The sequence below is a fragment of the Antennarius striatus genome, chromosome 3 (assembly GCF_040054535.1).
Source record: "Antennarius striatus isolate MH-2024 chromosome 3, ASM4005453v1, whole genome shotgun sequence".
NCBI classification, from domain to species: Eukaryota; Metazoa; Chordata; class Actinopteri; order Lophiiformes; family Antennariidae; genus Antennarius; species Antennarius striatus.
This window is the reverse complement of record NC_090778.1, coordinates 5,091,808-5,103,405: the sequence shown is the minus strand read 5'-3', so window position 1 is coordinate 5,103,405 and position 11,598 is coordinate 5,091,808. Positions and strand designations below refer to the sequence as shown.

Genomic DNA, 11,598 nt, shown 5'->3' with positions numbered 1-11,598 from the left:
ATAAGATGAGATTCTTATTTGTCTCAGAGCAACTTCTAAAGAAATTCAAAAACCTAAAAAGCTAAAATACAGCATTTGAATTCTTTAGCTCTTTTGTGAATTTACATACCGTCTAGTAATGTAAACACATTGTTTGATGACTGAAATGGGAGCAATACAAAGCTTGTATGAATATTTAGATGAGGAAACCTTTAGACTCATGTTCAAAGGGCTTGTATGACCATATCTAGAATATGTCGGAACAGGACATAACATAGCTATAAGCTTATCAAGAAAAACATCAGACGACAAATTAAACTATTTTTTTGAGAACTGATTTGTCAGTCTATGGAATAATCTACTGGAGGAAGTGGTGAGACCACCAACACTCGATACTTTCAAGGATCGATTGTTCAAATACTGGAAGGACCATCAGAAGTGAAGCAGAGGTAAAAAAAATTTTTTTTGGAAGTATTGTCCTTTGTATCTGTAGGTTGCACCTCCTCTCCTCCGATCTTGCAGAAAAGAAGAGGATTTTATCATTCTATGAATTCCTATAATTGATTTTAGGCGCAACTTTTGGTTATCGCGCTGATTATTTTTCCAAAACGAAAAGGCTGATTTAAGAAAGCGTAAAACAGACAGGGACAGTCAGTCATTCAGTCAGTCATCTGAGAAACACAACTCACATGCATTGTGTGAATGTCTGCTGATGAGTAATGTATACAGCAACTGTGAGAATGGGCTGGGCTCCTACATGTTGACATGTGGAATAATGTATGTGTTTAAACAGTTGTGAGACAGCTTTGTTTGAACACTGTGGAGTGAGTGATGTTGAGACACAAACGCACTGGATTCTTTAGGTTGGCAGCTGAGGTCACACTCGACTGTCACTCAGCTACCAAACAACTTGTGTGTGTGTGTGTGTGTTCAGAGACTGAACACACACAAGTTGCGGAAGCTCTTCTGTCTGTGAGTGCTGGGTTTCAGATTAAATTTACACCCCCTAAAGCCACACCTAGGTATGGGAAATGTATTGGTAAGTTATTCCACTTCACAAAATCATACTTCTTGCTTTTCTTTTTTGCATACTTGTTCCTATTCTGGGTCTTTTGTTGTATTTTATCATGTTTCTTCCTCCCAAAAGTAACACAAACATGGTCCCTAAATGACTCCATTCTGAATGACAACCATCTCTAGTTCTATGTAGATCCTGCACTTCTGGCAGCGTTCCTGAGGAACATTAGAACATTCTTCACATACAGTGCAAACGGTTCTGGAATATTTCTCTTTTGTCTGCTGCATTCGTGCTCTTCAGATTTTCCAACAGGTTCAAGTCAGGCTAGAATGATCCAAAACTTCTTCTGAAACAGATTTTGGTAGCCTTTGAGGTCTGTTTGGGATCATTACCCCTTTGGAATGTCCAATGGCAACCAAACTTCTTGTACTTCGGAGATGATGAGATGCTTTCCTCCAGAATTTCCTGATACTTGATGGACTTCATCCGGTCCTCTATATGCGGCAGGATTCCAGTGAGGAAGCAGCTTCAGATCATTCCTGATGTACTGCCCTGCTTCACTGTAGGCATGATGTTTTCTTCTTCATCAGCTTCATTGTTCCTTCTCAAGACTGATCCACCGTTTCGTCACCGTTTAGTGTCTTCATCAGCATCTTTAAACTTCCGAGTCTAATCTAGATGATTCTGATCCACTGGACTTTTCTTTCACCAGAAATGGTGAAAGTCTTGCAGTTGATGTAAATGAACAGGAAGCCCTCTGGGAGTCTACTGTTGAAATAAGTTTATTTCTTGTTGAATGAGGAATTAAAACTAAACTGATAATACTGTGTGTGCTCATTTATTAAAGCCTGCTTTTGAAAATGCTTCCAGGTGCATGCATTTTCAGACAGATTCCATCTGTTTTAATGTGGCTGTAATAAACCTGCAAGTAAAACTTAAGCAACTAAGATGTAAGTGGGTATGAAATGTGTATTCTGGCTTGAAGAGCAGTGTGTGAGCTCAATCATCATAAAGGCAGCATCTGAGTTGGATCCACATTCAGGAGAGACATAAAACAGACATAAGGACCATGATGCTTAAAGCCAGTACCTTGTGACCACACGTCAACCCGGAATGAAAGGAGAAACCCGGCTGTCAATCAGAGCAATAATCAGGTTTGTCAGCGCTGCTCGTCGTTCCTCGTCAAGGCACGTTCATCACCAAACGCTCGTGATATCTTCTCCCTCGTACCGATGCCGCAGAAAATGGAATCCATCTGGGCTGTCCAAGTGCTATTAGCAGTACACCATACTGTAATTGAAATGTTCATTTCTCCACAGCTGGTTTGGGAGGGTATGTCTATTAACAGTGCTCGCTCACACGACAGGAACTTTAGAGAGACCACAGCAGCTCTGGACAGCAGTCAAGGCCAGGTGAGGTTTGCCAAGGTCAGGGCCGGCTGGAAAATAAATCCAACGCCCTGTTTCTGAAAGGAAGGCTGAGCCGACAGCCCCTCTTACTGATCAATAAATAAAATTAGTCAAAAGCAGGATTTATGACCATTTTAATGTTTGTTACTACTACTAAATTAATACGTCAAACATCAAGTTTAGTTTAGGTAAGCATGTAAATATGGAAAGTAAAGTTGTTTTTTTTCCTAATCGGCAACAATAACTTGTCAGGTTACATAATTAAAGAGTCACACACAGCAACTGGTGTCTCAACACATTTCAGGTCAGGAGGTGAAAAAGCCTCATTTTCAAACTAATTACATTATTGCTGCATCATGATTTATTACCTGTTCATAAATCACCGGCACCGCCTTACACACCTGTCTGACGCCGGCAGGTCAAAACAGGTTCAGTGCGTGTGAGCTCAACATCAGTCAGACATGAAGACACTTTATTAGTCCACGTCATTTTTCTGGTGAGAGAAAATGTTGAATGCCAACATGCTTTTCTAGAAGAGCAGAGACAGCTAGCTTATCTGAAGAGTGGAAAAATATTACAGACACTTGAGCACAACTGATCAACCACAGGTACGTGCTGGGTTTCAACAGACATTTCAAAAGCTCTTTGAAATGTCTTATGTTGTGATGAAGCACACTACTAATAAAGGCGTATTGATTGAGTGGACCATCAGGTTTATCCACTTCACTTTCTTATCAAAGGTCAGATAATTATGGTTTTAATACAACACTGATTTAGCATGAAGATCAATAATAGAAAACTGTGTTCTTTTGATTGATTAAGTAAACAGGTTAACATGTTAGTTAGTGAGCATTAAAGATGCTTGCTGGCAATGGGGTTTTTTGTTGTTGTTTTTTGCCTGCTGTTTCATCCTACTTCCAGTATTAATGCTACTTTCAAAAGTAGCACAATACTTAAAAATTCCTGTTAACCATATCTGAATTTACTTATATTTATTGATAACCAATGATCTACTGATCACAGGGATGATGATGGCGGGAGGAAGTCAGGTGATGCAGTATAAAGAACAAAATGTGAAACAAACCAGAGTGGATGAACTGCACAGACGGTCACCGTGGAGACAAGTCCTCACAGTCAGCAGTGACTTATTTCACTTAACTTCCTTGAATAACTTAATGATTTTAACACAACTTATGATCTTCCTTATAATTAAGAAGTATTTTTGAGCCGAGATGGAACTAACCTGTGACTGTTTCACAAACCTAAAAACACTCCATTACATTATTATAATAAGATAAGATATAAAAAGTATATACAGTATATGACTTTTAGTGCTAATGCTTTAAAACGTACAGAACAATGTGATGACTGTCTAAGACCAGGGTCTTAAACCTGTAACAGTTGCTTTTTGTATGAGCCACTGAAATGTTTAGTTTTTTTCTCTGTATAAGGATATGTTTTTCATACTATCACAATGAGATAACAATAGTTCTTACAGTATCTCAACACAACCATCGATGAAAAACAATCACCAGCATTTGGAAAAAATGTTGGCAAATATCACAAACCAATCACTGGAAGACATTTTGGGAGATGAACCCAGGCCCTCATGATGGTAACATTACTGTATCTGTGAATGAGGGGAAAAGAACCCACTACCTGTGAACCACCTGGGAGTCCTCACTGCAGCTGTTTTCATGGCAAGCATGTGTTTGAGAGGGAGGGAGTTGCAGCAAGCATGTAAAATAGTCAGTCACGGGGTTTATGTGGAGAAATAAAGCAGAGATTGTGTGACAGGCCCTGATGAAGGATGTGTTCACGCCATCTGGGTTGCTTTAACACTGCGGTCACTGTTGGATGCCGAAGGCTCTGTATTGTGTCCTGATGTTAAACACAGAGGTTGTAGTCATGGAGTTGAGGTTAATGTTTTGTTCTGGAAGCACAGAGTCAGAGAGAGAGGCTGTCCTCTTCTCTCTCTCTCTCCCTCTGTCCTAGCTGTCAGCAGGGATGGTGAGCCGAGTGGAGTTGGCGTCTAATTGAAGAGCAGCTCCACACCCTGTCGTCATTAATCACCAGGCCTGTCAGCCGCTGCTCAGGACCTCACAGTGGCACTCTGCATCATCCAGCTCTGACATACAGACGGAAACATTAGTGCCCTCTATCACATCACTATCTCCACTAATAATCCTACTACTTCTCTGATTACAGTACTTTCTCCGTTGTATTTCCTCCATTGTTATTTCTTCCTTCATTACTTTGACTCAGTGACTGCCAACGTCCGGGTCTACTCCCCTTAAAAAAAAATAAAAAAAATCCAGCCTGTTGTAAACTGTACAATGCAATTCTTGACTTTTGTTTTGTCTCTGAATTTGTCTGTATTTTGAATTTAAAATTTAAAATAAATTTATTCTGCTGTGTTTATTTCTTTCTTTCATTAATACCAAATGCAGAGATAAACACACTGCAGAAACTGGAGTGATTTGATAGAAGAAAACAGCTTTCTATTCACGTAAAAAAAAAGTTGCTCCGCTATCAAGGTGTACCAAACCATGAATGAGAGACAGTGTTTCAGAAATGATTTGTGATTACAGTGTCAACAATTTATGGTTTTTAAATTTCCAAGATATCCAAGAGGTTTGGCGCTACTCTCTTTAGCATACCTACATTCAAACGCAGGATTTAATCTTGCTTGTGTCACCCTCTGAGGACAAAGGATGGGGGCTGAAAACGCATACTTACGCACAAACACACACGGGTGACATAAATGGAGAGTGTGGATGTTGACTCAGCTGTGAGAGTGTGTGGGGGAAGAAGATAGATAGAGGAGACTGATGAGAGCAGGGATAGGGAGAATAGTGAGGCATTTGATGAACGAGTGTAAACTGGCAACGGTGGAATTTATTCCACCTCCCCAACGAGATTGAAAGTTCTCCCCTCTGTTTGACCTCCAGTGTGAATCATCCTCAAGATTCAAGCCAATATCTACTTTTGTAAAACATCATCTCACAAATCGAGAACAAGATAGAAGTGGAGAAAAAATAAATACCCACCAATCTTTCAAAATATATCTGTACTTCACCAAAACCACTACAGGGGGCAACACAATCCACCGTATAGCTATTGGCACAGCTCTAAGAGTCACAAAGAAATATTCTGCACTAGTCACATACAGAATATCAAAGTAAAACTAGAATATCTTTGACCCATTTAGTCCAGACTACTTTATAAACTCCAGCAATAGAAGCAGCAACACAAGTCATTTTGTTCCGTTCAAGAGAAGGTACATGGCTCCAGTATATAGAGAAGAAAATAAGTCTGGTTTTCCAAAGAGCTACCCAGGGTGGTAATCAGGGCGCCGTGACCTTGCTGGTGTGGCAGGGGCTGGATTTGGTTTGGGAGGGTCATCCATTTTGTTAATGGTCCTGTCAAGTGACACCTGTGCTCGCCTTTCCCCTGTCTGGAGCGCTAATGAACCACGAGAGTAGAGGAGTCTGAGAGTCGGGGTCAATAGCCGCCTCACAGACTACAGCCTCTTCACTCTGAGCCTCCTACACACTGTCAGCCAAATAGAGTGGCGGCTCGGGGAGAATATTAGGGTCAAAACACTCTAATGGCAGTGGTGTGGCCTTAAGATAACTCCATTAATGCCCACCAGCGCTCTGCTGAAAACGCTGACTTCAGTTCAACCACACAAACAGCGAAAAGAAACGGCGTCACGATGGAGGTCTCCATGTTTGCGGTTCCTGTAAGACAGAGCCTGTTGTCCTCAGGGGAGGTGTCGGGACTTTGATGAATATTTCTCTATTAACCGCCTCCCATTGTCAGCGCTGGCCTTTGTGTTGCAGGCCAATCCGTCAGACCTTGAGGAGATCCTGGGTCGACACCTCCCTCGGGTCATTATTGAAGTCCCCGTGACCCAGTGGCCACTCCACCACCATCATCCACTCTGCTGAGGAAGCTGTTTTCAGGCATCACAAACAAGAAACAGCAATTAAAAGTTGCTCTCACGACAACAAAAGCAGTGTGGGTGATGGAGAGTGGGGAGGGATGGAGGTCCTCAGAGACCAACTAGCAGAGCCGATGTGACCTGGCTTGCCCTTTTCGGCACGGCCCTGTCAACTGATATGAGCCATGAAATATTACACATAGCCACATATAGCACGACTGTTACAGCGATAATGATAGATGGCCCTAGATAAGTGCAGTGCAGTAGTCTCGCAAGATTTACTCCATCCTCTGATGCTTATGACAAAGTATGACCTCTGAGTACTAAATATAGGGATCAGTAAAAGAAACAAACAAGTTAAAATGCAATCATGTATCTTTTATTTAACAAAATAAGACCTTTTCCTGTTGGTTGGATAGCACAGCCATCATTAACTGTTTTCATTTATGTCTCACTTCTTTTTTTTTTTTGTACCATTTGCATCAGTAACTCCAACTTGCTTACACCAAGTTATCTTGAAAAAATATTACATCTTTCCAGATTTACAAATAAAAATAATGGCACTGAGATCACTCTTATTAACATGCAATCCAGGGTCTGGATAAGATTAAGAAAAAAAAAAAACAGCAGAAAAACAGCAGAAAGGAAAAGCCATTTTAATAAAAGAGAGGTCCCCCAAATAAAGCCTCACAGTCCATCTTCATCGTGGTGCAATATTTTTATTTTTAGAATGTATGATATGCATACTGGTACTATACTTAAATCATTATTTTTCAGTTAGAATACTTCAGAACAATTTATTTGGACAGAAATGTCTCCCCCAGAGCTGAATGCCAAGCGCTTGAGTGAAAAATAAATACAGACTTTCATATTTGGGAAACACATTTAGAGAAAAATAAAAGAGGAAACCCAAACCAAGACTGTTGTAATCCCATAGTTTCATTATTTTCAAGCTCTAACTCCAACTGTCTTTACTCTTTAAGTCTGTTGGTTCCGTGCCGCAGAACATCCATTAGAGTGTTACGCCTTTGGAATGCCAGTCATAATCCCGAGGCGAACAGGTGGTATTCCTGACAGGCAGACCATTGGGCAGGATGCCCTGCACTTGTGATGGTCCCAAACTCAAGAACTCATCATCAAGGCCTCTCTTGAGAGTCCAAGTTGGTGCCTGCAGTATGTGGCCATCAATGCTTTTCAGACATCACTGGTATCCAAGTGCCGAGGCTGAGCCCAGTCTCTGACTGTAGAGGGCATAGGGGGAGTAGTAGGCAGAGGAGGATGGTAGGGAAGGCATGGGAAGCCCTGGGGCTCCAGCCAGGTGGGATTTGCTATAGGGATGATAGCGAGCCAGGCCTAAGCCAGGCGAGCCTCTGAGAGAGAAAGAGCTTGGCAGGGTACCTGGGCTGCTGTGTGGGGGCAGATGGAGATGGCAGGAGGCGGACGAAACTGATGAAGGATAGGCTGATAACAGCTTTCCGTCCACCATACCAGGGAGGGCTGTGTGGGTACGCAAGTGGGCTAGTAGTTCCTCTGACGTGGCAAAACGCTTGTCGCATGGACCCGCAACGGATACCCAATTACAGGCATGAGGCAGTGGTTCATTTGGAAGCATGAAACCGTAGGTGTAGAGGGGGTGGGACAGGGAAGGGGTGGTGCTGGAAGACAAGGAGCTAGAGTGCAGAGAATGGAGGTGGTGGGGGGGATAAACTAGGGGGAAACCAGACTTCAGGCTGGAGGGATCGTGGACACAGGTGGAGCAGTTACTTCCTCCTAGGTGGGGGGTATTGGGGTAAGTCAGACAGTATGGGTCCCGACATAAGCTCTGCATCAAGGATGGAGGTGAAGCTCCAGTAAGTGGACTGGAGCTTGGGTGCTTCCCTGGAAGTCCTAACCCCAAACTAGATTTAGGATCCAAGCCAGGAACAAACTGGGAAGGGTAGCCAGCGTAAGCCCCCACAATGGAGCCGTGGTAACCCATGGTGGCAGGAGGCAAAGGGAAGACAGAATGTCCTGGTTTGAATGGTGAGACCGGCGCGATGTGCCCAGAATTCAGGCTAGGTTGTGAGGAAACCTGCAGGTCAGCTTTGCTCTCCGGTCGGGGGCTACTGGCTGAGCTGGCGTTGCTGGAGTTGGCGCTGGCCCGTGTGTGGCTGGAGTTAGCTAACTGAGCCCCATCCATCCCAGACTTTGCAGCATCTGAGTCTTTTTTGACAGCACTGTTGTTGTTGTTGTTACTGTCTGCATTTGTCTGCTCTGAGCTCCCAGATTTACTATCCATGTGCAAGGCCTGAGAGTGTGGCGGCGGCTGCGTGGAGGGGGAATGGCTTTGTCTGTGAGGCTGGCTCTGAGTGTGCAAGGGAGGAGAGTTGGAGTTCGGTGACTGGGAATGGGGAGGAAAGGATGGACATGAAGCGTTGCCACTGCTGGAGCTTCCATTTGGTACCCGGAAAGCCGCTTTATCAGAAGGCCCCTTTGCCACTTGAACATCCTTACGACAGTCGCCTGGAGACTTGGAATAAGGCTTGAAGCTTGACTTGTCCTCCAGGGAGTGGTGCTGCTCTCCAGATTTTGAAGATCGACTAGACGATTCCTTGTCTCCCAAACTGCTTGAGGAGAGGGAGGCAAGTTTGGAAGCAGAGGGAGGGTCTGGTTTGCCAATTTGAGAGCAGGTCTGGGCCAGCAGAGCCAGAGGACTCTTCTTGGCATCAAGCTAGAATGAAAAAAAGGAGAGGAAGAAGGTGAACACCTGTTTATTGAGATTCTATTTATTTTAGCATAAAATCTATGTCATTTACAACTGAAGTTGTGACAAATTAAGTACATTAACTTTCACAGTGCAAATAATGTGCATAATACACATAAAAAAACAAGAAGTCTCCTTCAGTCCTAAATTGTGTTCAGAAGAAAGGAAAGGAAAGAAAGAAAGCAAGAATTAAAAGTGTAACAAAGAAAGAAAGAAGGTCGATAATAAGTACTTTGAAATACTACTTTTTCAAAAAATGTACTGTATAATTTTGAATTTCTTAACTGGCGTTCATGAACTACCAATTAAATGTGCGTAAAATGGCGCACGTGTTGACAGATCGGAATATCTCAGGACCGAAGCCGTGAGGTTCTTCTCTCATTCGTATCAGGTATCCCAAACAGCATCCAAAGATACCAACAGATTGTGAGAGAGGTCCGTTTTAATTCACTTACTTCAATGCTGACTGGCGCGGATGTGAGAGGCTGGAGATACTCCGGGTGAAGCAAATGGCCGCTGTGCGCCGTCAACATTTTTATGATTCGGATGGGAAGCCTTTTCGCCTGGCGTGAGGGATCTGCAGGAGAAGGGAACGGCTTGTGTATGGGAACGGGTGGTTTTCCGGCTCCTGCGCGGTGTGGATAACAACTATTATCGGCGGCGCTGCGCTCCGGTGACTGGCTGCGTAAAAGCGGTTCAGGTCCACTGGGGGGATCTCTCATCTGGATCTGGGCTCAAAATGGGACTGCGTCAGGCAAAGAGTGGACGCAATGTTGAAACTTATTTACCAGCACATTTCACGATGATAAATTCAAACAGAAGACAGTGCGGTAATCCAAACGGGGCATGAGCGCAGTGCGCGTCGACGGAGTCAGACCCAAGCTGTCAGTACAGAGGAACAAATCGCCCAAACCCCATCCTCTAATTACTTCGAAATATTCCTGTATCCAGTGCTGTAGAAAGAAAAATCGAGCAGAAAATAAAAACAGCAAATGTAGAAACTGCTCATCAAAATATTCTAGAAGTTGAAGAAAAATCCGCGCCGAGGTAAGGTGTACGACAGTCCTCCGGTGTCGGTGTCTCTGTCCCTCTGCTGCAGCGTCACAGTGCCTCACTTCTTCCACATACTTACTTCGAAAGGGGAGGGATTTCACAGCGATGAGCCGCCGTCCAATCAAAAGTGCGAGAATTCATTAGCGGGGGCGGGATAAATCAAAGGGGCGTGGTTTATATTCTGCCTCTGTCCCACAGTCAGGTTGTAATGTATGGGTAAAAATATCAGTGACCTCCAAGAACCACATGGAATCCATGCATACAAACAAAAATATCATAAATGTTGAATAGTACATGTGATTTGTATTATGTTTCTGTTGCCTCAATGTCATTTCTGTAACCACAGTTTACTTGCTACTAGGATTGATTTTTTTCTTTAAATACAATTGAAATTACTCCGCTGTCCTTCTATGCCTTTGAGCAAAATAACTACAGTGAAAGGCAGATTTTAAAATATTCATTAGGCTACTGTAAAGGTCTCAAGGTTGGACACAAATTGGGACCAGATCACCCCTGGCTGGATCACATGGGAGAGGGTGTCTAATTATTAAAGATCCTATGACCCAATAGCATTATAAAACCAGGAGGTGTTCTCTAGAAGGAATGAGGAGGATTAATTTTAATCTATTTTCCCGTGATAGCCAAATGCTCCAAAACCCCTGGAGTCATGAGCTTATTTCCAATTACTACATATATGGGTCATTCTGCTGAATTCGTGCAAATTGCTGTCCCACAATAACAAAACTACTTAATAAAGCAATTAACAATTCAAACTTTCAATATTTACAAAGATTATGTTGTGATCTAGTTAAACACAGTACTGTAACTAGATATTAACTAAATATACACAAAATCATCCTTTACACTACCTTCAAAGGTACTTTCTATTGGGAAGTAGTTGTGCCATTCTCCAACCCCTAGAGAGAATGGCACATGGCTGTATCCCTGAAAATAATACTTAAAAGATTTTCTTCATTTTATCCATGTTATATTTTAAAATATATTTTTGGTTTATTTTAAACAGAATGTAATTTTTTTTTTAAATTACAAAACATTACAAAAACGCTTTTCTGTCACAACCGTAACACAAGTTGTTTTATCACGTGGGTGGAGCCTGTTTTTAGCCACACATCTGAGTTTTTGGCCAGGAAGTTACACAGCATCCCTGTCCCCTCATGGCTGCACAGTGAGTCATTATCTCTCATCATTTTTAAGTAAATGTGTTCCAAATCTGAAAAATCAGTATGTTACATTAATATGTGTCACAACCATACACAAATTATCTACAAGTCAGTACACCTTTAAGGACTCAAATCAAAATATTGTGTCTTTTTGTGTATGCAACTGTTCAAATATCTGTTTCTAGCCATTTACTTCTTAGTATGTTTGAGTTATGCTAGAAATTGTCCAAAAATGTCACAACCGTAACAATTTGTAACGTTACGGTTGT

The 11,598-nt window shown here is 42.4% G+C and overlaps 1 protein-coding gene across 1 annotated transcript; it reads right to left on the bottom strand.

Annotated features, from left to right (window-relative positions):
- Nucleotides 1–6,715: 6,715 nt before the first annotated feature.
- znf703 (zinc finger protein 703) lies at nt 6,716–10,180 on the bottom strand. The gene is made up of 2 exons (XM_068310535.1): nt 9,551–10,180; nt 6,716–9,062 (listed from the first exon to the last, which is right to left on the bottom strand). Exons 1-2 carry the CDS (start codon nt 9,815–9,817, stop codon nt 7,554–7,556), a joined length of 1,776 nt encoding a protein of 591 aa, XP_068166636.1. The 5' UTR covers nt 9,818–10,180; the 3' UTR covers nt 6,716–7,553.
- Nucleotides 10,181–11,598: the final 1,418 nt, after the last annotated feature.

Bases quoted from the DNA above. Each gene is read 5' to 3' on its own strand.
- znf703 (XM_068310535.1), bottom strand. From the start codon at position 9,817: ATGAGAGATCCCCCCAGTGGACCTGAACCGCTTTTACGCAGCCAGTCA. The intron at 9,063-9,550 runs GTAAGTGAATTA...TTTTCATTCTAG, and splicing joins CCGCGCCAGTCAGCATTGAA to CTTGATGCCAAGAAGAGTCC.